The 27,264-nt window shown below is 42.5% G+C and overlaps 1 protein-coding gene across 8 annotated transcripts in view; it reads left to right on the top strand.

The window, feature by feature from the left end:
* Nucleotides 1-27,264, top strand: part of EBF1 (EBF transcription factor 1) — a 375,520-nt gene that overhangs the window by 222,836 nt on the left and 125,420 nt on the right. For all 8 annotated transcript variants that reach the window (XM_019740498.3, XM_019740508.3, XM_019740527.3 and 5 more), the window contains exon 7: nt 15,238-15,319. In XM_019740498.3, coding sequence (XP_019596057.1) covers nt 15,238-15,319 — 82 coding nt within the window. The remainder of the gene's footprint in view (nt 1-15,237; nt 15,320-27,264) is intronic.

Here is a 27,264-nt window from a genome sequence, read left to right as displayed (position 1 = left end):
AAAGTGAACCAACTATTTCAATACCAAAAAATCAGTTTAAGCCAGAGATCCTTTCCTTTCCTCCGAGCCCCAATCTTCCAGACCAGGCTGTGAACCATCTCAATATGAAATACTGAGGCATGATTTCTTATCCGTGTTTCAGAAAAAGGGGAGCGGAAATTCAGCCTCTCCTAAATGTTTGTCATTTAAGCTTTGGTTTCTTTCTGTTATTATTTTGCTGTCTAAAAGAAAAAAAAATCAGGAGAGACAAAGGGCAAGCTGAGTGCCTTCTAGATTTGTTATTTGATGATGATTTTGTTCTCTAATAGTGACTTTATTTTGAAGGGTGTGTGTGTGTGTGTGTGTGTGTGTGTGTGTGTGTGTGCACATGCGTGCACTTCTCCTATCCTTTTGAACAAACTGGTTTGAGGAAGCATTACCTGAGAAGGCAGCATGTGTTAGGCAGTGCTGTGCTCTTTAAAGAATTGCCATGTCTTAGCTTCTGAATTTCTTAGGCACCCGAACTAATGCTAGTTCACCACCAGCTAGCACCAGTGTAATGCCAGTGTCATATTACAGTTAACAGTAATTCTGGTGGCTGTCATCACTTATTCTGAAGAGAGGATCTCCACAAAAGTATGACACCGTTACACCTGCTAATTCAAAGGCACTGTGTGAACTATGACAGACCCAGTTCCCCTTTTATGCTTATTCAAATGAATCGAGTCTAGCAACGTAAATGGAATGGAGGGAGGAAAAAGTTTTAACACGTTTCTGTAGATAAGCCCAGGAAGGGTCAACTTGGAAAAAAAAGTTGTGTGAAGGAAGGTAATTAAACAGAGGCGGAGAGACTGAATATTAGTGCTTTTACAGAGTAAATGAGGATAAATTCTGTTAATTATGTGACTTTTCCCAGCACTAATGTGATAATAAAGTACTCTAATTCTGGAGAGGCTTGTCACAATCCCAGCTAAAGCATTGACCCCTCTGCTAGGTGAGACCAAGAAGCAACTGATAGCGCTTTTTAGCAAAAAGCAAGAAATCAGAGTTAAGTGGATTTCCCCCCCCCCCCCCCGCCCCTTTCTCCGTGTTTAGTATAGAAAGCTGCTACCCAACACCATTATGAGACTGTGGTGAATAGACCATCTTACTTGAGGCACGAAAGCACTTACGCCTGCTTTTATGTTTGGTTCCTAAGGGAAGAAATGTGAGCGATTCAAAGAGTATAAATAGTCCCGTGCAGGAGTCTAGTACAACGATTAACCACACTGAAAAGATTATACTTAGAATGCTGGTGAAATTTCCGTCTTCAAGACTTTAATCTTATACAAATTTATGTCATTGGGAATGAATGGGAACTTGTGTTAGTGCAACAAGGAAATGAAACGTGATTGTTGCAACATTATAATTGTGGTGGGAGCGCAGAGGAGACATTTTGGAGAGCTATCTTTAGGAGAGGCAGGGCAGTGCCCCAGTGCACGTGATATCGTGTTTCTTCGAAAATAAGACCGGGTCTTATATTCATTTTTGCTCCAAAAGACGCTTATGTTCAGGGGATGTCATCCTGAAAAATCATGCTAGGGCTTATTTTCCGGTTAGGTTTTATTTTCGGGAAAACACGGTATTTGAACTTGGTGGTGGTTGATAATTAGTTTGTTCAAGTGAGAAGGGATGGAAGAGGGCAAGGGGAAGTATGCCAGGAGGCGCCACAGCATGTGCAAAGGGGCAGACGTGGCAAAGCAGAGAGAGTGCTTGAGGGGAAGGAGAAGCAGTCCGTTGTGGCTGGAACATAAGCTTGGAGGCAGAGGCGGGGAGAAAGACGGTCCAAGGAGTAGGTTTGGTCCAGCTCATGAAGGGAAGGGGTAGTTTGGGGGGGCAAGGAGGCTTTTTAAAAACGTTAAAATAGATAGGCATGCCTGCATGTTGATGCTGCGTCCCCAGTCGCGTGAAAACCGGGGTTCCTTGAGAGTTCCTTTGAGCCTTCGTTTGAGTCACTCATCAAATGTCGGAGACTCAACCGACCTCTAACACATTCTTCAAAAGTTTGTTTGAAGATCAATTGAAGAAAAGTGAGAAAAGAAATGATTTTTGTTTTAAGTGAAGCAGAGTTTCAAAAGTATAACCTGCTTTTTTGTTCTTGATGTAGCAAAGAATTATTGCTAATAGAACTTAGCACAGGTTTGAATACCTGTTTTCCATCCGAGGAAGTTTATCCCTGCAAATAACAGAAGCCCCTCCTGGCCTCAAGTCCTGGTTCTGTCACTGACGGTGTGTTTGAGACCTTGGTGGGGAGGGGTGTGTGTGAGACCTTAGGCTATTTTACCAACCTCTCTGGCCTCAGTATATTCATTTGAGAAATGGGGATATTAATAGGATCTAGCTAACGGGATGCATAAGGATTCATTGGAATGATTCCTGGGACTGCCCAGTGCCTGGCACACGCTGAGTGAGATGGGGGCCTCTCTGTGTGAAAAACGGGAGTCATTCTGATGCCAGCGAGGCCAGGCCAGATTCATGAGTCCTCCCATTAAATGTAAGAAGGAATAAAACTTGCTTGCCTTGGGTTGACGGTGTCTTCTTTCATAGAGAAAGTTCCAAATTGCTGACTTTCCAGGCCACAGACTCTTCAGAAGCCGGGAGGAAGGCACCAAGTCAGGTGTTTTGTTTCCTGCATGGTTAATTGGTTGTAAAATGCTACTAAAACTTACTGCTTCTGATTGAATTAAGTGCCCTAGGAAATCCAGCTGTGAACAGGTGGGCATGGGAGGTTTTCCTGTGTCTGTACTCACTGTCTGTGGACAGCCTCATGCTGGTAAATACTCACAGCTTTCTTTTTTGGCTTCTGGGTGCAGATGCTTTTCCTAACTTCTCTCTTCACCCAACATGTCAGCTGCCAAAGGTCTGGGAGAAAATTAAGGTTGACTACATCTGGCTTCAGGTGACCAGGATTCTTGAAAGTAACAAAAGAAAACATGCCATTACTTCAAACACAGGAACCACTTGTGTGTTTTTTTTTTTTTTTTTTAATGGAGCCTCAGGGGTCCTTCTTTTATCATTATTTTTTAATTTAAAAATGGACACGGAGAAGACCTGCCCTAACCTCACAGACAAATGAGTTGCTGCTTCTTTGGTTATTATGGGTTAGAGCGAGAGAGATGCAGACTCGGAACCCTCTCCCAGATTTGTTTTGTCTGGCTCTTGTATTGTCTGGAAGACTGGCAAATCTCACACTTAATAATATGAATGTCCAGCTTCTCTTGACATGGGAAGCTCTGGCAACACTGTCCCCATATTTCCCAGTGGAGGCAGTTCGCTGAACAAGAATCCCTTATAGAACAGATATTCACTCTTGAGTTCGTACTGTTTCTATTAATAGTACTATCTGTGGTCTTCTGTGCAGCCTAGTTCATTCACTGATGTTACCCGCCTAGAGATGGATCGACCTACCTACCTACCGACCTACCTACCTACCTACCTACCTGCCTATGGTGCTGACTTGAGAGGAGGACATAAGAAGTTGACCTTTTATAGCCTGAAAGTTAGAATAGAATATTCACTCTCTCACACACACCTATTCTAGCGCCCTCCTCTCTGCTGACTTCTCAGCCTCATCATTCTGTGGGCATCTCCCTCTTCCCCACCTCTCAGAGTTTCCTTGTCCTGTGGTCTCTGTTAGGTGGGATACTAGTGGATTATATTCTATTATGGATGCATCTCTAAGTATAGAATATTCCAGCAAACCCCACCGTCAGATTTTTCCAGGTTTACATCTGGCAGAACAGAACTCCTCTCTGTTTTTAGCCACTCCATCGAAAGTCTTGCAACTAGCTTGGCTTGGGCTCCGTTGGGGTCACATGCCCATCTCTAAAGCAGTCACATTGTGGGAGGATGTGTGCTGTGACTGGCCAGGCCTGGAGCACAGGCACCGTCTGGCCCACGTGTGGAATGAGTTCATGCCACCGAAATACAAGGTCTCTTGGGTGAGAGCAAGGAAGTTCTCCAAAAGGAGAATGGAGGACTGTTACCAAAACAGAGAAAATGAATTCTGTTTTCCATTTTCACGGTCTCATGAAAAACTTCTTATACAATCTTGTGAAAACCCGGGACCCATTCTAAAGAAAACAGTGTATACAAAAATTTGGATACACTGTTAAGGTATTCAAGAACCCCATATCAACCAGCCGTGGACCCTAGAGTAAGAATATCTACATTGGATAAATTCTAAATTCTCATCCCATTCTAGCCTTCTTTGTTTTATTAAATGGTCCACCAATTTTCATGATAAAATAAAATCTGCTTTGGAGTTTTGTTTCCCATGTTTCTGCTTTTAAACTGAAGCTTTCTGAGAGTGACATCTGGGGTGGGGGGCCGGGGGAGGGCAAGGGAGCCACAAAGCACCCTCAGAAAGTCTAAATGTTGTCATTGTTCGCCTGTACTATTGCTTTAGCTTAATTCTTCCATCAGCATCCTTATGATAGTATGAGAAATGGTGCTTCATAAAGTGTCAGGCTCTATTTTGCATTATGATTTTAAAATGAGAAATTTCTTCTTATATTTTTATGGACTAGAACACGCAGACTTATTGGATTGCCCATAATATCAGCTGGAATAATTTGGAGCTCATGTGATTATCACCAGTGCTCTGTGGGCATGATGCTCACTGGTCATTTTTATTTGGAGACTCATCCTGAGCTTTAAATCCAAATTAAGGACTGACTTGTTTTTGTCTGAACTCAGCTTGTGTGAAGTGTTGGAATGCAGTGTTTGTTTGTTTTTTTTTCAATGAAAGCCATTGCTTAAATTAAATTCGTTATCCCCAATGATTTGTGAGATCGGAGGATGAGAGGCAACAAATGGTGATACTGAGATTGGGACCAGGGAAGCTGTGTCCAGAAAAATGAAGAGACAAGTGGAGTGAAAGTTTTTAAAAGGGTGATGATGATTTAAACAGGTTTCCAAATAATTTTCATCATTATCAAGACACTTTGATTTTCTTTTGGAGGAAGAGCTTCTTCAGTTGATGCCTTTTTCTTTTCTTTCTCTCTTCCTCTCTCTCTCTCTCTCTCTCTCTCTCTCTCTCTCTCTCTCTCTTTTTCTTTTTTATGGAAAAAATGAGCTTGTTTCTTTTTCTTGAAGCAAATATTTGTCAACTATCAGCTTTCTCTGGCAATTAGGAGCTCTTTTCCTTTTCTGTGGTTTGCGCTGGGGATGAGATGGGATGGGTGAGGGAATTTCACTTTTCTTTTTATGCTCAGAGGTGGTTTGACATAAGTTTTCACACGAAGTTCTCAGTCACACATGATTAGCTGTCCATCCTTCTCTGAAGTTCACTGTTTCTGATACATAAATTCATCATTGATTCATCACACGGTGTTGACATTACTGTTGATTTAAAAAAAAAATAAATTAGATATTCATTCTCAAGATTCAGTAAACATCGAAACTTTTTGAGTACCTTACCCTCTAACCTGGTCCCACCAGGACAAGTTTCCAGATGTTTCTGACACAGGTGGCCTGAGAACTATACTTTGGTGAGCATCCATAAGGGCTGGGAGGACGCTGTCTCTGCTTTTGGTACACAGTCAGTGCTTAGTAAATACTTACTGCATGAGAGCTCGACTGAATAAAGAAATATGTGACTTACGGCAATAGACTGAATCAAAAAATAGCAAACTATCACGAGCTTTCAGCTCTGTGTTTCAACAAAGTCATCAGAAGTATCTGGAGAGTTTTGGAGAGAGGAGATCCATTTCGTACTGTTTGTCACAAAAGGTCTTTTGTCCCTTTGGGTTATTCTTAAATGTTTTAAGAACAGTGGAGAGTTTAACTTGGAGGTAATATTTTAAACTTTGTTGTGGAGGAATTTTTAAGTAGGAAATTGAGGGCACCAATGGCATGGAATCTGCCCAGTTGATACTCTTTTATGAATTATGCATACGTGAAACTAATAAATGATCTACATTTTACAGAGTGTGAGATGGAGAGCTCTCAACTGTTCTCGCTTGAATTAACTGGCAAATCTTAGAGCACAAAGACTTTGGTCAAGACACTCATCGTTTTTAGGTCCTACTTTATCCATCGCAAAATGGGGGCAGTGACTATTCCCTGGGTCCCATGCTGAATGATCGTCACTTCAATTTTTACAACAGTAAAGTTGTTTATTTTTTCCTAAGCAATGCCTATTTATGGAAAATTCAAAAAGATGGAAACAATGGAAGGAAAGGAAGAAACTTTGTGCTATCATTCGAAGTTAACTGTCGTTAATATTTACAGTCAATTTAAACCAGTTATTTATTTACTGTTTTCCATCTGCAGTCTTACTAGGAGCTATGGTGAATGGAAAGGTACTCTGAAGGGGTGTGGCGTGTCAGGGAGGGGCCCGACAATTACTCAGGTGACTGGAGTACGAGATGTGAGGGCCAAGTGTGACAAGAGTTGTAACAGAGTGGAGGAGAAAGAGATCCATTCCAGCTTGGGTATTTGGGAAGGTTTCATGGACACAGTGCATTTAGGCTGCACCTGCAAAGCTACGCAGGATTGTGGGAAGCTGAGGTGGGGTGGGGCCCAGGAATGCAGCCTACAGTGAAGGCAGCTTCATGCTCATGGCACAGGAGGGAACACGATGTGACTGAAGCCAAAAATGCTGGAAGGTGAAGAGTAGAGGACCAATGTGTCTGGAAAGGTAGAATCTTGACATTATCAGGGACTTTGAAAGATTCCCTGATCCAGGCCCCCTCCCCCCCAGAACCCCCCAAACAGGTTAATACTTTATAAGCATTCAACCTTACTTGACAATTACTCAAATACCCTGTCATCCTCGGAGTGAAACATTTTTCCTGGAAGTTTGATTATAAGTGCTTTTCTTTTTCTTTTGGAGAAGCACTTGAACCAAAGTCGTTGTGATCATAGCACCATTGGTTTTAGGGAGAAGAACTGGTACACGTTAGGCTCTCTGGGATTATTTGTTGGTTGAGTAAATGAATGACATTATATGTCTATACTTTCATAAAGTTGAAAAAAAAATAGTGAGTGGATATTTATCCTGGATAGCCCACATGTTTCAGTTAGCATGCATTTGAACTTCAAGATCTCTTGCTGCCATCTATCACCTCCACAGGGAAAAGTAATATTGAAACCTTTTGAGTCTTTAGGAGGGAAAGTGAAATTCTAACATCAGATTCTAAATGAATATGCTTTAAAATTTTAAACACATGGGTATTAAGTAGAGGGGTATTAAAAGTCTTTCATTTTCAACCTTGGCTTTCTGACTGCAAGAAAGACATTCAGAGATAGGTACTTGTCTAACTGGTAAATACATATAATATAACTAAATCTTTAAGATGATGTTCATTGACTCTTCCCAAGAGACCCAGGTTACGTTGGTTTTGATTTGGCCGTCATTCTCCACATTTGGTTTGGCTCTATGACGAGACCCACCCACTGGGCTTTCATTATGGTTAAAATCCATTTCAAATGAGCAAGAGTCATGAGCAAAATTACAACTTATAATTGGGAATAGTCTAGTGACAATACCAGGAATTTTTAGGCTTCCTTTAGCTCTAATTCTGAATGAATTTGGAGATGATGATAAGAGTATAGGCAGATATGGTCAATGGTCCGTACTCCCATAATATAATTTGAATAACATACAAAGGAATGTCGTTTAATGGATGTGGACGTGGTGCCAAACTGCCTACCTTCAAATCCCAGCTCTGCCACTTACTAGATAGGAATTGGGCAAGTTACATAACTTCTCAGGGTCGTTATCCATAAAATGAGAATAAAAACAGTACTTTGCAGGGTTGTTTAGAAAAGTAAATGAATTAGTACATGTCAAGCACTGAGAACAGGGCCTTGTACATGGTATCGCTGTGAGTTTGCGCTAATAACTACTGAGTTGAGATGTTGAGGCCCTTCCTACCTCACATTTTATGCTTGGCTTTGTGGGGTGGGTCGTTGTTACTGAAGTAAAGTTGCCACGACACTTGTGTCATTTCTAGCACGGGGCACGATCGGCATCTGTGACCCAGAGTCCTGAGACCTGACGCCTGTTTCAGACCCTCCCCGGGTCTGCAGAAGCTCTGTGTCATGTGATTCGTGGCAGCTCGTGTTCCTTGGAATGGAAACAGTTTAAGACAAACATATCCTCAGCCTGTCCCCAACCCCGAGAAGGACAGACCAACACTTGGGTGTGTTATCTGCCTCGTTCCTACTGCGTATAAAGCTATTAGGGTGATTCCAGTGTCTGCCCCGGGCCCGTGTTTGTACCTTAATACATCGCAGTAAGGAACACTTGGCGTTTGAGTAATCTTTGTAAAAGAGTACCTCTGCCGATGCATACTTTCTCAGAGACACACAGCTTGCATTGCTCTGGGTGTGTCAGACTTGCTCATTTGATTTCTAGTCAAACCTTTCAGCATTTGGTGTTAAGTGATAGCACCCTTGCTCTGATGTCCCTTCTCTGTGTCATTTCTAAAGAATTGCAGTTTAGTTTTCCACATTGGCCACGTGTTAGTTGTCCTCCCCTCTTTTCACTATCCCGGTGCCGTTTCCCACCTTGACTGCTAGCATGAGAGACCTATTTGCAGCGCGTTCTTTTTCTTAAAACTATTTTTAAATTCTTTAGTTTGTTGCTACGCTATCCCAACGTGTGTGTGTGTGTGTGTGTGTGTGTGTGTGTGTGTGTGTGTGTAAATCCTTGCCACCACTTACGTTCTTTTATCAAGGTCAAACTCTGACTCTGAGGTAATGAATGCTTTTCAAGCTGATCATGTTCATCCCTTCAGGCTGAGAACACTTTCCAGAAATGCCCAAGATCTCAGGGACCTTGGCCAGGGGAAAAGGTAAACTCCTTGAAGTCAGTGGCCAATAATAGGGGCAGCCACATGCTCTCCCCCAGGGATCCCCAAGATAGTGCCACAACTTGGTATCATTCCACCTTCACTGCGGGGAGGGAGGAGACGTTGCTTCAGCTGTAGAGTCCCCTCCGTGATTTTATTTCTCCCTTCCCTCCTTCCTCACCTCTCAAACAGAGCTGCAGGGGTTTGAGTCAAGGCAGGTCCTCTCTCAGTACTGCATTTTAATATCAGAAAAGGAGAGAAGGTCAGCCTGGTGGGGAGAAACCTTTGCCCTCACACTGCCTGCCCTTGTCACATCCGTGGGATTTTGGCAGACTTCTGGGTATCGTATTTTCACGTGGATGAACTGTGCTCTGCTACTTCTGTGTACCAGGAACCCAAAAGTGTTGACATTGAAAATAGAGTTTTCTCTTTCCAGCTGTTTCAGCTGCCCTGTTTCCAAAGGAGACCTATTTTTCATGGCACTGGCCAGTGGACTCTTGTTTACCTCTCCACGGAGGGCTACCATGGGGTGTTGATGGCATTCTGTAGCCCTGGGCAGTCGGCGTGAGCATAGCTGCTCTCTGGTTAAATGTTTTCAATGTGGGAGAATCCTTGTACTCCTGGAAAGTCTTCCTTGGTTATATGTGAGCAGTAGATTTGTTCTGGGAGGCAGGCAGGTCTGCGCTTCACTGCCAAAACAAGGATGATGGTGTAGTCCGTGGAAAGAGGCCCTTTGAATCATGAGGCTTTCCCTCTCTACCCTCCAGTGAGTGTGTGTGTGTGGGAGCAGCTTGAACTTCACACAGAAGGGACCCCACAGTTGTCTCCACACAGCTGTTTCCTGCATCAGGCCAGCGTGAGTCTCCGTGTTCTGAATATCGTTGGGAAGAAGCATCTGCCACATAACCATCTGTGGGCATAAGTCAGAGGAACTTTCGGGGAGCCTTCAGACTACAAATGGGGGTTTTATATCTTGGTTTAGGTGTGCCTTGATGCTTTCCCTTTCCAGCCTGGACATTATGAGAGTAGCCGAAAACATCCAAACGTGATTTTTCAGAATTTGGGTGGGGGAGGTAAAAACTCAACCTGCTCAGCCCAGATCTATTGCAATGCTTTGCATAATAATTAATGATGTACAAGCTGTTGCTTAATGGACGGTTTTACTGTGTGTGCCCTTCAGTTGTGACGAGCTGGAGTCCTCCATGATTTAAGCTGTTACCGCTCTCCTTTACGTGTCTTGCCCGTTGGATCAACCCGCTGGAGTCATTATTTCTCTCCTTGGTTTCTGCTTCCTCTCTCCTTTTTGTAGGTCATTCAATGAAACTTTTAGTTTGCATTGGTTATATAGATTTTTGCTTCTTTTCTTAAACTTAGCGTTCCAAGAGATAGTGGTTTTTTGTTTGTTTGTTTGTTTGTTTGTATTTGAAAATCTCAACATCTCTGAGCACTAGACAATGACCAGTTGCCAGGGATAAATGATGATGAAAATAATTATTCCTTTTTCTATGCCAGTTACTATGGAAACACTCCACATATGATACTCATTTAATTATTGATAACACTCGTTATCAAGTTGGTTCTGTTATTTCCCCCCATTTTACAGATGAGAAAATTGAGGCACAGTGAGGCAAAATAATTTGTCAGAAGTCACACAATTAATTAAACAGGGATGATACACAGTGGTCCTGGGAGAGGTACTGTTATTCCCATGTTTTAATGAGACCACTGAAGTTCAAGGGAATGGTCAAAATTTACTCAGGCCTGTCTTATCTCCAACGAGAGCCTGTCTTAGCTCTTGTCCAGTATGCTCTACTACTATCTGTATTGTAGAGGTCCTGGATTCTGTTTAGTTGAGCACATATTTACTGGAAACCCACTGGATTCTGAGTCCTGTACCATGGGCTGGGTCTACAGAGTTGACTTTTTGTTATTTTACACCCTCGTATAGATGGTTCCGATTCTGTTGGCGAATTCATTGAATTTTCCGTTTGAGAGAGCCTGCAGGTACCTCTGGTATCCAGCTCCAGGCTACTGACACGGAAGCTACTCAATATACCGAATATCTATTGGTTGATAAAAGGTGATCCAAGTAAATCATTGAATAAACAATTTTGTTCTACAAATACGTGTTCCGTTCAGTTAATGTTCAATGATGAGCTAATGTCCTACATTAGCCTGACTGATGAACCTAACACAACGTTTTAATAGGATGTCACTTTTGGTTTTATGACGGTCACTTTCCTAATAGAGGTAGTAGACAACAAAGTTTAATAGCTCAACTATTGGGTTGGCTTTTGGAAAGCGAACATTACACTGGAAAAATACTAGTTAGAAGTCAGGGCACGTGGTTGATAGTTCTAGCTCTCCTAACTAATAAAAGTGTTTCACTGTCGCCATGTCTCCTGATTTCGCAGTTTTCTCATATGCATGGTGAGGAAGTTAGGCGAAGTGATGGTCAACTCACTTATTAAGTCCTGTGATTCATGGAGAAAACTCGTACCATAATGAGCCCTTTTGTCAATGTAGGGTATTACTTCATTTGGACTGTAGATGCGTATCTTAATTTTATTGTGTTTTTGGGTTTTTTGCATTTTACACGGGTTGGTAATTCGTGGCATGCCTAATTTGTAGGATTTCTGTGAGGATTCAGTGAGATACTAGGGATAAAGCGCTTTACACAAAATGATATTATTCGTATTGAAAGTTGACAGAAAAGTGCCGGGTTTCTCCCCACCCTGTCCCCAGCCCGTCTCCGCCAAAAGACTGGGATTGGTCCTGGTTGGGCTCTTTCCTGGAGTTTACGGAACTCTTTGGAACTCTACAGGTCAATAGGAGTTTTGTCCTGCGGAAGGTCTTTTTCCCACGGTTGGGCTAAGACTGCCACACGCTGTCTCCTGACAACACTTTCTCAAATACACCTGCCACACAAACTGTGGTAATTCGTTAGACAAAGGTGAGGTTTTGAGTTACAATAACCTCCGCTTTGTTAAAAGCCTCTTCAGAACCTGAGATCTTCTCCGTAGGCCAGCAGCTGTGCACGTGTCCCCGAGTTTACAAATGCCTTAAACACAGCCTGATAAAACCATCCCCTCAATTTGTGCACCACAACTAACTCTGCCTCTTTGTGTGAGGATATTTTAAACTCCTGCTTCTAACTCCTCTCAGCTCCTTTAAGGAAGTGCGATCCTAAAGGGTCAGACATTTGGCATCTACTTAGGGGAAAACTTTGAAAGCATTCCTGAGGCTCCCCCTGGGGTAGGGCTGGCGTTCCCCAAAAGAATTGGCCCTTCAGAGCGTCTTTGCCACATAAGGGCTTGTGTGAGGCCCCGGGCACCAGTTGACTCTGTCTCTTCCCCACGACAGATGGTCAAGCCTTCGGTTTCAGCAAGTGATCCGCTGTCGAGAGGGCGGGCAGGAGCTTCTGCCAGCATGCCAAGTGACAGGGCAGCTTAGGGTAATGGGGATCCGGTGTGTGCCCGGCATAGCTCGTGTGCTAACGATGGGCTGCTGACAGGCGCCTCGCCCCTGCTCATCCCGGAGGCAGAAGATTCCCTGCTCCCTTGATTCTGTTTCTCTCTGGCAGAGCTAGTGTCCTGTTTGCCTGTCTTTCAAAATCCATTTTGGCACCAGATGGACCCCCTCATGGTGGTTAGCAGTTGTCTGACTTGAAGATGCCAGAGGGTGTGCTGACAGCTCCTTCTAACACAACCTGAATCTGGCTGTCGGGTCTGGGCTCAAATGATTTAAACACGCACAGGCGGCAAATATTATCCACCCTGAGGAACGAGGGAGGGAGGGAGAATGGTGTTGATGTCTCCCTCCACAATATTCATGTTGCCGGTGTGGAAATAATACTACTAACAGCTACTGTTACTTGTACGATGACTCTTATTTACTCCTATTAGTGCAGTTGCTATGGGGGTGCAATTGCTGTGGATGGTACAATTTGTAGTAATATTAGTAGTGTACTATGCCTGTTATTACTAAAACTACTATAACATAAGGCTTAAGAGCATAGACTCCATCCAAATTTCATTTCTAGATTCACACTTACTCACTAACCTTTGGGCAAGTTATTGAACTTCTCTGAGCCTCAGTTTCCTTATCTATAAAATGGGATTAATAGCAGAGGTCATTTAGGAGAATTAAATGGAAAAAGGTATTTGAAATTCTTAGCACTGTGCTGGGCACGAGGTAAACACCTAATGCATGAAGCCGTTACCATTATTACTGCCCCATCACCCTGCTTCCCAGGCACTAGACATTGTTGCAGTTAATTCTCACAATTGCTTTGTAAGGTAGGGACTGTTATTACACGCAATATATAAATAATAAGGAAAGTGTGGTGCAGCAGAGTTCAGCTATTTACCCACAGCCACACAGCAGTACCTGTCAGAGCTGGGATATGAGCCCCATTCTGGGTGCTTCTATAGGCTGTGGCTTTTCCACCATGTCACACCGACTCTTACTAGCATCTTAGTGGGAATCAGCTCTCCCCGGGGTTTGCGATGGCTTTTAAATATGCCCTTCCAACTAGCTCTGCTTGGAAGAAACATCCAGTTTTCACATTTCAGGTGTTGGGGTGTAGGCTTGAACCCCAGCAACATGGCACGCTTGCTCTCCTGAGCTCCTCTACTCTCAATAGTGTCTGAAAGTCACATGCGATCATGAGGCCGCCCAGCACTTGCCTTCTGAGAGCTCAGAGGAAAGGGCAAATGCAAGGTCACTTAGGAGTGTGACCATTCCCTTAAGTCCTGTCCTTTCCCAAGTCTACCTAATGGAAAGGGGACACAAGTCAGAACCAGCCCAGTGCCCCAGGGAATGACAGTGTTGCTCGGTACTGGGGAACGGGGTGCCAGGGCCAGATTTCATTTTGCACAGTTGGGCTTCAGCCCTGTTCCATGAGTCATTTGTCTTGTATGAAAGGCTGATAAACTTTGGCCTTGGAGGCAACCTCGAAGCGGGGCAGCATTATTCAGAAGCGTGCTTTCACGGGAGGGCAGTTGAATGTTGCATGATGTTGGAAGGGCCATTTCAGGAAGATGTTTACATTTTAAAATGTTATTCTTTTGGTTGACAAAGTTATTGTCCCTTTTCAAAGAGTTATTCCCATACCATGCTCCCCTTTGGGCAGATGCTGAGAGACCAGGGAGAAGAGAGATTCTTCTGGGACTTCTCTCAGTGTAGGACTCAGAAATTGGTTAAACTCAGTGCGTCTTTGCGCTATGCTCTCATTACAGAGGACCCCAGGATTATTTGCTTGGTAGACTTTGTGCTCAGAGCTAAATTCAAACTGAGGCATCATGGTGTGATAGTTCATCACAAATCATGTGCATTGAGGTGGGAATTTTACTCCCGTGTAGACTTGAAGTGGGAAAGATGCAGAAGGAAAATTCCTACAAGAATTTAACTGACTGGCACTTTAATGCATTCTAATATTTTTGGAAAATATTTGGGCCTGAATTCCACAGGCCTAAAAGTAAAAGGGAATGAAACACTTAAGGTGGCCTTTAAAATGCTCCTTTCCCCAAACCTGGGGTAGGTGGAGACCATGCAAGTGGCCTCGTGCATTCCCTAGAAGGACACCTTTGATATCTGCTGCCTTTACCTGATGGACTTCAACAATCGTGACATAAGAAATAACTCAAAAGGGACAGGGTGGCCATCTAATTGGTCATCCATAGCAGGATACTTTTGCAAGCGAAAATGGGTATTGTTAATGCTTACACTAACACAGCGCGTGTAACCTGGGATTGTTCCTGGTTCATTGGGTCCTCTGGTCACCCTAGCAAGTAAAACCCCTGGATCTGACCTCAAAACCAATTTAGGGACCAAGGTGACAGTGAGACGGCACATTTCTTATGCAATCACAAATAGCTTTTGTCTGCAGCAGGGAGTGTAAGAAAAACATACAGGAAATATTTGAGAAGTCAAAAGACTTTCAGTCAGTATGTGAATCTTTCCTGTACATGGGTACTAGTAATTAGGATATTTTATTTGGAGATGCTACGATACGTGTTTACCATCTCCTTCTATTCATCCAGCATGTATTTTGCTGGGCCATCATCTGCGAATTTACGGGCCTTCAATTACATGTTGTTAGGGCCCATGAGCAATTCTCAGGCAATTATACCCAATTGGAACCTAGGTTAAATTATGGTGAAGACTTTCCCTCTGTCAGAGTGAAAATACTTCCTTGGGGGCTTCTTTGTGAGATCTGTTGGCAGTACGGACAGTGGTCCATTCCAGCAGGGATGCAAAACAAAGGCTAAAAGCTTTAAACAAAATATTGGTTCTAACACCATTCTGAATGTTTCAGAAAATGTGCATAGAATGCACAACCCAGAAGCGACTTACTACTTTTTTCCCTTCTGTGTCAGGACTGAAATGCTAACTGTGATCATTTGTTTCTTCACAGGTTCTTCTTGAAATTTTTCCTCAAATGTAACCAAAATTGCCTAAAGAATGCAGGAAACCCACGTGATATGCGGAGATTCCAGGTGGGTCTGTCTTGTCTTTCTTAAATCTCAATAACGACATGAATTTCAGGAGCGGGTAAAAAAGTCTTAGACAGAAGATACAGAGTATAGCTGTTTCCCCAGGGCTGAAGAGCAGGTGGTGTTCTTAGTCCCCAGGTCTCTGCTCTCTAGGAGTTGTTTTCATTAGAGAAGAATTGGGACCACACCACCTGCGTTCACTGGTTTAGCCTAGTTTGGCTTCTAGAATGAACTCAGGCTTCAACCTTTGCAGGTTAAGCAAAATACATAGACGTGACAAATCGTTGCCCAAAATTTCCCTAGAAAACTGGGAAACAAGAGCTTTGTTCGGTATGAGAATTATACCACCTTCTTCCGTTCTTTCTCTCTGTTCTCCTCTTCCAATCTTTGAAATGGTGAGCAGTACTTATCATTAAAAATGCACCCCTTAAGGAGCAGTGCATACCTAGACCAGTAGGAGTGACACTCAGTTCTGTTTCAGAGGTGTCATTGTACAGCACAGGTAAATGTTCTCCAGCACCCATCAGATCTGCCACCATTTAAAGCACGAGGGGCAGGCTAACCTCCTATAATTACACATTTACTAAAGGAAAAAGATGTGAAAACAAATGTGTTAACTTCCATGACACAGAATGGGAGTTGGGTTTTAGTAAAGGGTGTTAAGTCCTAGATCGGTGCTTCGCAAACTTGAAAGTGTCAAGAATCCCCTGGGGATCTAGTTAAAATGCTAATTGACATCTGGGGTGAGCCAGAACTGCTACATTTCTACTGTGCTCCCACGTGATGCCAACACGATGGACCACACTTTGCGTAGCAGGATTCTAGGCCCTACCATTGTTCTCCATCTCATTTTATAGCTAAGTCATTTGCGTGGTCAATGTTAGGTTCCCCATCAGTGTAATGACCCATATATGTAGGCCCATCCGGTCTGTATGGTGCTGAAAGTATGCTCTTAGGGATAGTCAGTCAGCCTGAAGTATAGATTGAAATGTATGAGTGTGGAGAGAATCTTGAAAATTTCTAGCCACCCAGTCTCTGGTGGGAAAAAGGGAAGGGATAATTCTGAGCATTGATTTTCTGATGTCAAGGTCTCTTAGTCTCCAAGATGATTATTTTTTAAAGGGGTGAGACTTGTTAGCCTCCTGAAAGAACAAATTTAGTGGAAAGAAGACATTGTCTTCTGAGATTCTGAAGTGTTTCTCTAAAATCATTTTGGCGTTGCCACCTTTTGTCCTCGCAGAGGTGAATGGGGAGAATCCTTAGATTCCTAGAAAATGGTTCTCCTGGCTAGCCTCTGATCCCAAGTTGGAAGACTGGGGCATTCTCATTCCCACACAGGACTTTTGGTGTTGAGTTGGAGTCAGCTTTGCTGGTGAAACAACATATGTGATGCCACTAAATGTGTGTTGCTAAGTGTCTTGCAACATGAGGTTGGTGTCACCGTTTTGTAGCTTGGTTGGGCCTCGAGATGAGCGCTATATCTCCTTTGAGCAAGCGTGGGTTAGGAACGAGGCATATCCAGGCGTGAACCAATTCATGTCTAATCGGCATGCCTAATACACAGGTGCAATGCAATGCCTTATGAATACTAGGCTCAGCTTTGCTGTGCCTCTCAGGGCAGCAGAGTTAGAGATGGATGTTGGTGACGCTGGGAACCTGACAGAGCATTTGTGTTAGATTTCGGGGGCCCTGTTTTCCGTCACAGGACCTACTAGTAAAATGTCTGAAAGCCTTGAAATACAGGAATGTGGCTCTTAGATGAGAAACGAACTCAGTCTGTTATTTTTGAGTGTCTAGACTAAAGGTTTCTGTTCGCAGACAAAAGAGTTGCTCTTCATGTAGTAGAAGAGTTATTGAGGTGACAAAGCGTGAGTTAGATTTCTGGAAAGCCTCAGTTTCCTCAACTGACTAATGGAGTACTGTGTTTCCCTGAAAATAAGACCTAGCCAGACAATCAGTTATAGGCATCTTTTGGGGCAAAAATTAATATAAGACCCGGTATTGTATTGTATCGTACTGTATTATACTATACTATATTATATAAGACCCGGTCCTATATTAAAGTAGGATAAGACCGGGTCTTATATTAATTTTTGCTGCAAAAGATGCATTAGAGCTGATTGTCTGGCTAGGTCTTATTTTCGGGGAAACACGGTAAAACTGAAGATTTTGCTTATTTTACATGTGAAAGAAAGACATTTTGCAAGTGTAAGCAATTTGCAAATGATAAAATATAAATGTAAGCCTTTGGAGAAAAAACTTAGCGAAAAACTAAAGCCTTGTCATTATTTCATTACTGGGTTTCTCCAGTCTGGGTACGATTGACATTTTAGACTGGATAGTCCTTTGCTGGGGGGAGTGAAGGGGGGCTTTGTCCTGTGCGTTGTAGGATGTTTAGCAGTTGTCACTGGCCTCTACAGCTAGATGCCAGTAGAGAACCCCCTACTCCTTTGCCCCCCCCCCACAGTCATGACAAACATTGATGTCACCAGACATTGTCAGCTGTCCCCTGGTTGGGGTGGGGGTGCAAAATCGCCCCTGGTTGAGAATCACTGGTTCAGTCCTACACCTGATGACCTCTGGCAAATGCTTCTTGGTGACAATGCACTGTCCAAAAGAGTGCGCTCTGGTTAGGCGAGAGCTACCTGACACAGGTCCACACTGTCCTTCAAATACGTTATGATTTATCTGAACCCTGACAATGCTCTTTGCTGTGATTCTCCCGCTGTCATAAAATAGGTGGCCCTCTCAGAAGGGGCAGCTACCTTGGCCACCTCACAGTCAGTGTTTGAGCTGAAGAAGAGCTGTATCGCTTTCTATCAGCAACAACCAAGTCCTTACTGCATCGCAGATTTAACCTGCTTTGTTCCCATCACCCACTCGTTACTTCCTGGGAGAGGATAGAGAGAGCCTGTGACAGAATGAATCCTGACTCGTTTTGTTTTGTATCGGTGCATGTTTACACATTTCATTAATTATCATTTTACACAATTAGCACATGGTCTCATGCATGTAGGCACGTGGATATTTATGCAATGATAGAATAGATGAATTGCCTCAATAAAGTAAAACTTCAGCTATCCCTTATTCAACCTTTCCATTTTTTTCTCCAGTCTTATTTTTTTCATGACTCTTTCCTCCTCTTTCTCTACACCAATTCATGCTGATAGCCACTCCATCCTTCCTAAATCCATCTTTTTCCTTGGATTTCAGAACAGCATTCATTCATTCTCAGTGCCCTCCAACGGGTGCTCTTGGTCTGCTCTCCTGTAAATGTTGGGGCTCCCTAAGATTTCTTTTGAGATCCAAATCATTTTTTACTTTATAGGTTCCCCTGAGTATCTTTGCTACCCCCCAGCACCTTAACCACTTTTTGGGCATTGAGAATTGAGTCAGGTTCCCTGAGACCTGGCATTCAGATATAGACCTAGCCAAACAGCTGCCTGCTGGAAATTTCCAGGTACTTCAACTCACTGAACCCCAAACTCCATTATCATCCTCCGTTTTTTTCCTCTTGTGCCTCCATCCCAAGCTGGTTTTTCTTCCTATGTTCTGTCTTGGTTCATTCCTAACTTCATTAAGTGCTGGGACGATGACTATTTATATTTGTGTCTACATTCAGTGTGTTCCATATACGTGTGTATAAATATACCGGACCATATGTGTACCTTGATGTACATCTATGGACATCAGCCATAATGATGATGATGGTGATAAAATTAACATTTATCGGTACTCATTATGTGAGAGGTACTATACCCAGCAGTTACGTAAGTTATCATATTTATCTTTACAATATCCCTGTCAGGAGTGGGCAATTATGGATTTGTCCCATTTTACAAATGAGGAGACTGAGGCTTAGAGAAGTTAAGCACTTTGCCCAAAGTCACCCATCTGCTAAGTAGTGAGGCAGTGATTCACTCAGTGTGACTCAGATGTTATCTAATGTTGTAGAACAGGCGAGAACTTGTCTAGAGTCTGTCGGCAGATACTTAGCGAGGCAATAAGGAGGTCTCTTGACATCTGAGAGCCACAGTGGCTCCCACGGATATGTGCTGGAATCTCAGGAAAGCCCAGGAGGGGCTTTCAGGAGAGATGTCGCCCTAAGAGGTTTAAAGACACCATCTGCCTGAAGAGCATTGGAACGCCACCAAATTGGTCAAGCAGAGGGGAGAGTTATGTGGAAGGGGAGGAATGTGAGCCTTGTTTCTGAACAAAGCGGGTCCCTTTTTATTCGCATGAACTTTAGAAAAAGAAGCTGTTACTCAGGAGACTGCCTGAGCTTCACTTAACCTATGGAGGTTTGGGCCAGTTCTCCAGGGCAGGAAAGAACCCTACCTCGAGGGAGCCTGGGTAAAGTGGCCCCGGCATTCTTTGAGTACTGTGTTAAGAAATCACACTGACGTTCCCAATCCTGGGACTGAACCGAGAGGAGAACCCGGGCTTGCCCCGCAGGGCTCCTGGCTGACAGAGACGTGTCACAGAGACATTGGTTGAAGGTTTCCTATGAACAAGACATAGTTTCCATCATTTTCCTCATAGAACACTAATTGGGAAGCTGGTTTCAAATATTTTTATGTTGCTGTTGCCTCTGAGGGGGAGTAAGTGAGTGTCTTTTTTGGCATGAGAAAACTCTGGTTTCCTCTTGACATCTCAATGTGATTGTTCCCAGTTATACTGAAAACCCAAGACCTGGAGACATCTAATTGAAAATGCGCTCTCCTGCCTATTAAGTGGGCTCTTTCCAATTGTCATGGATGCTCTTTTTCTCTTATCCCATTTTGTATGCTTACCAGGTCGGGCTCATCTTCACACAGCCATGCCAGAGCGTGTCTCTTCTGAACAGCAATCAGGGGCCTGTGTAGGTGACTGAGGGGGACATAAGAAAGGTTGTTGATCTCTTGACATGTAAAGACATTCTGTCAAGCAAACTCAGCCTCACAGTGGCTGAGCTTCTGGTGTGTAAACAGAGACTGCTTAATTACACAGGTCATGTCAATTAGTGTGACCTGAGCGTTTTCAAGAAATTAATCACTTTCTGCAGAGCTTGGCTGTGTTCATACTTTAAGGCAGTATGGAGTAAGCCTCGTGGAAATCTGGTACAATCTCTTTTTTTTCCTTTTAAATTTACAATGGATGTTTTCTTTTGAAGTCCCCAGGTTCTGGTTAGGGTAACAAACTTGCTTAAATACAACTGTGGATACAGGCTTCATTCAGTTCTAGTGGGTGTGGGGAGGTGGGGAGGAAGAGAGAAGGGGCGGGGAGGTGGGGTAAGCTAGGGATGGAAACAGCTCATGACAGGGAGAAATTCACTGGGACTAAATGAGCCTATTTCTTCATCTTGACACTAAAAAGATGCTAATGTCAAAGGACTGTGTTAAAATCATGTCACGGGTCTGGTTTTTAACTGACAGGAGCTAGACAATTCAAGGTTAAGATTTAAATCCTTATTAATAGCTTTCCTTGTTGGGGCTGGCAGAATAAGGATGGTGAGGGGAGGAACAAGGGTTGGGTACAAGCTGTCTTCATGGAAGATACTATAATACCTGGAAGCTGTGAAGTAGAGTATACATTTCCAAATTCATCTTATTTCCAATGAAATTTTTCCCTAGGCTATAAATCTGTATGTATAAATGTTAGCTCTCTGACTACCTATGAATATAAATGTAAGCTGCATTCATTCATTCTTGCATGCGTGCACTCAGGAGTATCTATTGGTCTGGTAGGTGGTGAGTATATTGTGATGAACAAGGAAGCGAGGGTGTTTGTCCTCATGAAACTTGTATCCTAGTTGGGGTCTATTAGTTAGGATAATACTAGCTGCTGTAACAAATAGACCAAAGACTATATAAGGGCTCAGGTACAACAGAAGTGATTTCTTGCTCACATAATGATACAATGTTGGTGAGTAGATCTTGTCCAGGAAGTGATGTGGGAAATCGGGCTCCCTTCGTTTTGTGTGTCCACTGTTCCTTAGAACCTGGTTGTCTCCATCCAGCCAGCTGAAAGAGACAGAGTGCACGGAGGGGACATGGACTTCTGAAAACCTTGGGTTTAGAAATGATCCTTGTCAGCGCTGTTCACATTCCACTGTCTAGAAGTCTGTCACATGGCCCTACCTAACCAAGGGAGGCCTGCTCCTGTCTAGTTGTACAGCCCAAGAAGAAGAGAAAATAGAGGTGTATAGGACAATTACCATCAGCTTCTGCAATGTGTACAAATTATAGTTGCAAATCATTGAAAATTATAAATATTGCTGTAAAGAATATTAAACAGGATATTCTGAGAGAGAATAACGGTGGAATGGGTAATGTGAACCTACTTTAAAGTAGGTGACCAGGAAAAGCTTCGGGGGAGGTACCATTTAAGCTCAGAGCTAAAGAATATGAAGAAATCGTCCTGAGACGAGCCAGAAGAATTTCCTGGGCAGAGAGAGCAGCAAGCCCTGAATTCATGTTTATCTGAGGAGATGAAAAAAAAAAATCTTCCTTCACTTCTCAGTTATTGGGAATGGGGGATAGAAAACATGAAGCGAAACCACCAGATTGTTCATCCCAAATTCCCACCAAAAAATGTATGTTCTTTAAAAAAAATATGACATGAGAAGTGACATTAAAAGGCAACTCTCTCCCTGCCCCCCCTTTTTTGTAAGTTCTATAAATTTTGAAGGATCCTTGTTATTTATTCAAAAACTCACAGAGGCTCTGAATCAATATGTTATAGGCTATCATTAGAGGATTCTTAAAATACATGCCCAACCGCTGCACTTTCGGCTTGCTTGGAAAGGCACTTAAAAAAAGAAGGAAATATTCTCATCCCCTGTCTTTCTCCCCCACTGTCCCCCTCCCCCGTCTTATATTGTTTTGACAAACAGCACATCTCGCAATTAAATTCTTTCCCAACAAAATGCTCGGGACCCGAGCTGCAATCACGCCTTTCCTACAGAATAATTTCAAGATGCACCATGCTGATTAATTATACTGAAAGCAGCTCTAATGATAGTTTTAGAATACAGGATTAATTCACATAACATGGTAAATACAAATGGTGGATTTTCAACCTGATGTATTAAACCATTACGGCTTATTGGGCAAATATATATCTTGGCATGAGCCTTATGCTGGGCCTTGGCAGAAAATATGCATCAGTGAGAAGGAATCCTTATGAACTGGATTTGTTGAGTGGTAGCTCTGCACTTAGAGGAAATAAATTCCTACATTAAGTACAGTCATTATTGAAAAAATGTAAAATACATGAAAGGACAGATAGAAAAGTGCTTGGTTTGATCAGTGTTGCCCATGGATATTGGTTCCGAGGATGCCAATACTTATTGAGACTTACCAACAAAAGATATTACATTCTTCCACTTTTTTAAGCTGTAACTTATAGAGCTCTTATTATGTGTGACACACTGTAGTACTATGTTTTCTGTGTCTTATTTATTTTTCTAATGCCCTTTCCCTCATTTACTGTGCTCCAAACAAGCACATTGGCCTTCCTTCTGTTCCTTCATTTCTCCTGAATACACTGAACTCATTCCTGCCTCAGGATCTTTGCATTTGCTATTTCATCTCCCTGGGAAATTCTTCTGTCACTTCATTGAATGGCGGAATACTTTATTACTCAGATTTCAGCTAAAATGTCACCACCTCAGAGAGGCCTTCCTTAATCTCCCAATCAGAAATAGCTCCCACCTAGGTATCACCCCCTCCCCACTTTATTTTCTTCTTAGAACTTTTCACATTCCGAAATTTGCTTTCATTATTTACTTTTATAGTCTCAAAGCCCCCTTCTGTCCCCGATAAGAACTAAGCTCTTTATGGGCAAATACTTTATCTGCCTTGTTCATTGTTGCTTCTCCAATTCATAGAATAAGCCTGGCTCATAGTAGGCTGACAACTTATTCCTATGATTAAGTGACTTATCTAAGGTTATGAACTAGGAAGTGGTGAAGTTGGGGTTCAGACTCAGGACTATCTGACCCTGGAATCTGAGCTGTTGACCAATATGCTGTTTTCTTGCTCCCAATGTCAACATCTGTGCGAGAGCCCCATTGGTGGAGAGCACATGGCAAGTTTGTATGTGTTGGCTCACTGCTACTTAGAACAGCCAGTGGAACACCAACGGAGAGGACCAGTTAAATGCCAGTTATACCCTCAAGAGTCATCACAACTATCCTGATCCAGAGAGGGACAAACAAGGTTCAGATCCCTGAAGAGCTTTTTATGTCTAGTATGTGTCATAGTTTAGTATACAGAAGGTGAGTCTAGTTTCCAAAGGTCTAAATTTGTTTAGCACAAGTATCTGAGGATTTAGAAGTATATGGTCTTGTCTTACTGTTAAAAGAAGAAGTATTTTTGCCTTGAGCCTTAAAGTATGATTTGAATTCAGTGACTCCTTTACTCCAGCAGTTCCACTCTGTTACATCCTGTAGGTTCATGCGTCCTTCATAATTTTTAATGAGTTATTTGGGATCTTTCAACCAGATAGAAACTAGCAATCAGGCAGGTTTTAGAGAATATCTCATTCCATATCTGTCAAGGATATTTTAAAGGACAAAGTTAATGAAGACCTAACTGCTGCAGACCGTTTTTATGTAAATAGTACTTAAAGTGTAGTGAGTCACACAGACACCAGAGATGTGTCCTGGAAGATATCAGGAGAGTCCGGGGAGAGAGGGCTTAAGCCAGGAGTGTGTATTGAGAGGCCAGAGGCTGTTGCTGGTGAGAGCTGGACCTGTAGTTCCCCTTCAGGCTTGCTTCTGCTCTGAATTTGGGGATGTTTTTAATCCACTTGGGCCTTACTTTTCCAAGCTGTAAAAGGAGGTGTTGGGCAAATTTGCAGTGTCATAACTCCTGGGGATGCCTTTTGTTGTTTTCTCTTACGAACTTCATGGGATGGCATATTTTTCAACCTAATGACATTTATTAAGATTCATCCTCTCTATTTTAAAATTATTCGAAGCCATGTAAAACCACCAACTCAGAGCTTCTTGTGTGCCCGAGATAACCTGTGTTTCCATGTGGAGATGATTTGATCCCACCCATGTCAGCAAAGGAAGTTTCCTGAACGTGCAGCCTCACTATGGATGAATTTAGGATTCCCTCTCTGCAGTGTTGTCCCCATGACTACGTTTGAAAATTGTTCATTGGAAGCCACTCTATTGGCTGATCTCTTGGGTCTCTTGTGACTCTGACAATTGAGGAATCTGCGAAGAGTGGTTCCGAGGACAGGTAGGGTGGAAAATGTGGGCTGTGTGAGGTCGTGTAGGAGTTTGATGGGGTCGACTGTTTTGTAGAGTAGTTTTACATTTACAGAAAAATGAAGGGAAAGTACAGAGAGTTCGTATAGACTCCTTCCATCCCCTCCCCTGTTTCCTGTTACTGACATTTTGCATTAGTGTGATACATGTGTTGCAATTGATGTACTAATTTTGATGCACTATTGTCAACTAATGTCCATAGCTCACACTAGTGTTCATCTTTCTATGTTCTGTGCATTTGGACAAACGCACGCTGTTATGTATCTACCATTAAAGCATCACATGGAATGGTTTCTTTGCCCCGAAATTCCCTGTGCTCTGCCTATTCCTCCCTCCTGCCCACCTCCCAAACACCTGGCAACCACTGATCTATTACTGTCTCCATACTTTTGCCTGTTCCAGAATGTCATGTAATTGGAGTCATGCAGTGGATAGTCTGTCCAGATTGGCTTCATTCATTTAGCACTATGCCCTTAAGGTTCCTCCATGTCTTTCTGTGGCTTATAGCTCCTTTCTTTTTATTGCTGTATAATATTCCATTCTATGGATTACCAGTGTGTATGGCGTTCACCTATGGAAGGACATCTTAGCTGCTGATGCCTTTTGTTTAGCTGAATTTTTTATTGCTGTAATTTTCAATTCCTGTGCAGCTGTATGAAATAATACAGAGTGATCCTGGGTACCCTTTACTTAGTCCCCAACAGTAATCTTTTACAAAACTACGGTGAAATATTACATTGTTCTGTACAGTATTCATTCAGGATATGAGCTTTGATAAATCCACCCATCTTCAAATTTCTCTAGTTTTACTGTGTGTGTGTGTGTGTGTGTGTGTGTGTGTGTATGTGTGTGTTTAGTTCTGTAAAATTTTCATGTGTATCTCTCACCATACTCAAGATATTGGGCGTGCCTGTCACCACAAGGATCCCTTCTATTATCCTTTTACAGTAGCCACATCCACCTTCCCTTTATTCCTAACCCTTGGCAGCTAATCTCTTCTCCATTTCTAAAATTTTATTTCAGGAATGTTAAGTAAATGGAATCATGCAGTGTATTAGTTTGCTAGGGCTGCCATAACAAAATACCACAGACTGGGTGGCTTAAACAACAGACATTTGTTTTGTCATAGTTTTGGAGGCTGCAAGTACAAGAGCAAGTTGTCAGCAGGGTTGGTGTTCTCTGAGACTTCTCTCCTTGGCTTGCAGATGCCCGCCTTCTCGCTGTATCCTCACATGGTCTTTCCTCTGTGTACACATACCCCTGGTGTCTCTCTGTGTCCACACTTCTTCTTCCTTAGAAGGACCCCAGTCAGACTGGATTGGAGCCCACCCTAAAGGCCTCTTTTTAACTGAATCACCTCTTTAAAGCCCTGTCTCCAAATACATGCACATTCTGAGGTCCTGGGAGTTAGGACGGCAATATATGAATTTTTTTTGGGGGGTGTGAAGGGGTGTGGGGGGGACACAATTCATATGTAGTATGTAATCTTTGGTATTGGCTTTTTTCACTTGGCTTACATCTCTGGAGATTCATCCAGGTGTATCAGTAGTTTGTTTGTTTTTATTGCTGAGTTTTGTTCCATGGGGTGTTGCTTAATGCCTTTTTATCTCATGTACTTCAAGCCAGTGCATTTAATGCCCTATACTAGGGGCCCTAAAATAATGCAAACATAGAATAAGCAAAACCCAGAGATAAGGATGTCATATAAAGACTAACTTTGGCTTTACTTCTCTTACACTGAGTTACCATATATCAGCCTTGAAAGTCAAAATTTATAATTAAAAAAATTAATAATCATTTCAAATTAACTTGCTGATGTGGTTATTTTTTGAGGGAGGTATTTACTACCAAAATATTCTAAATTTAAATATTGAAACTATTTTTCTGGTCTGATCTTTCCCCTGATTTCATATGTTGTAGAAATGTTTAAAGATACAGATTTCAACTCTTAACGGTGGCTTTTGTTGCAACCACTGACTTCTCCCACATGCGTGTCCACTTGTATTAATGTGACCTCCCACCCATGACTGAATTTAGCTGCTTTTTGAAAATCTGCTCATGAGACAGAGATTATGCTTCATGAATCTTAGATAATATAGTTGGGACATACAAGGTGTCCTGGCTGATGAGGGGAAGAGGGACAGCCTGAGAAATGATAGCGAGGACATCCTAACCAACAACAAAACCCCTAATTCATAGGACATATTGGGAAACTTAGACTCAATTGATAAGATGTCTACTGTATAGACTATTTTCAAAGCAGTAAGAGTTCATGGAGTTTCAAGCCTTGAATTATTACCAGGCTAAGATGTGGATGGATTCTAGAAAGCAAAATTACATAAGTCAGTGAAATTTGCAATTCATAAGAGGCCTAAATTATATAAATATATGTTGTAAGCACAAAGCTCCTTAAAATTGTTTAATTGTTAGACTGATAGAACAGTGAACATAGAAGAAGAAATCATTTCTATATATTTCTATTAAAAATAACAGTTTGTGCTGATTCCTCTTTACGGCAAGCAAGAGGCTCCATATTATCAGCCCAACATAGTCTCTGAACCTTTTCATGAGCATTACCAACAAAGCAACAACTACCTAAGTACTGTTATGAACATTTGTTCAGTTCTCAGTATAAACCAGGAACCACACTAGGTAAGCACTTTAAATAATGTCAGCCTTACAGTGA

Source organism: Rhinolophus sinicus, chromosome 5, assembly GCF_057876585.1.
Source record: "Rhinolophus sinicus isolate RSI-liver-muscle chromosome 5, RSI-T2T, whole genome shotgun sequence".
NCBI lineage: Eukaryota > Metazoa > Chordata > Mammalia > Chiroptera > Rhinolophidae > Rhinolophus > Rhinolophus sinicus.
The sequence above is the reverse complement of the archived record's forward strand: the minus strand, read 5'-3'. Positions and strand labels throughout refer to the sequence as shown.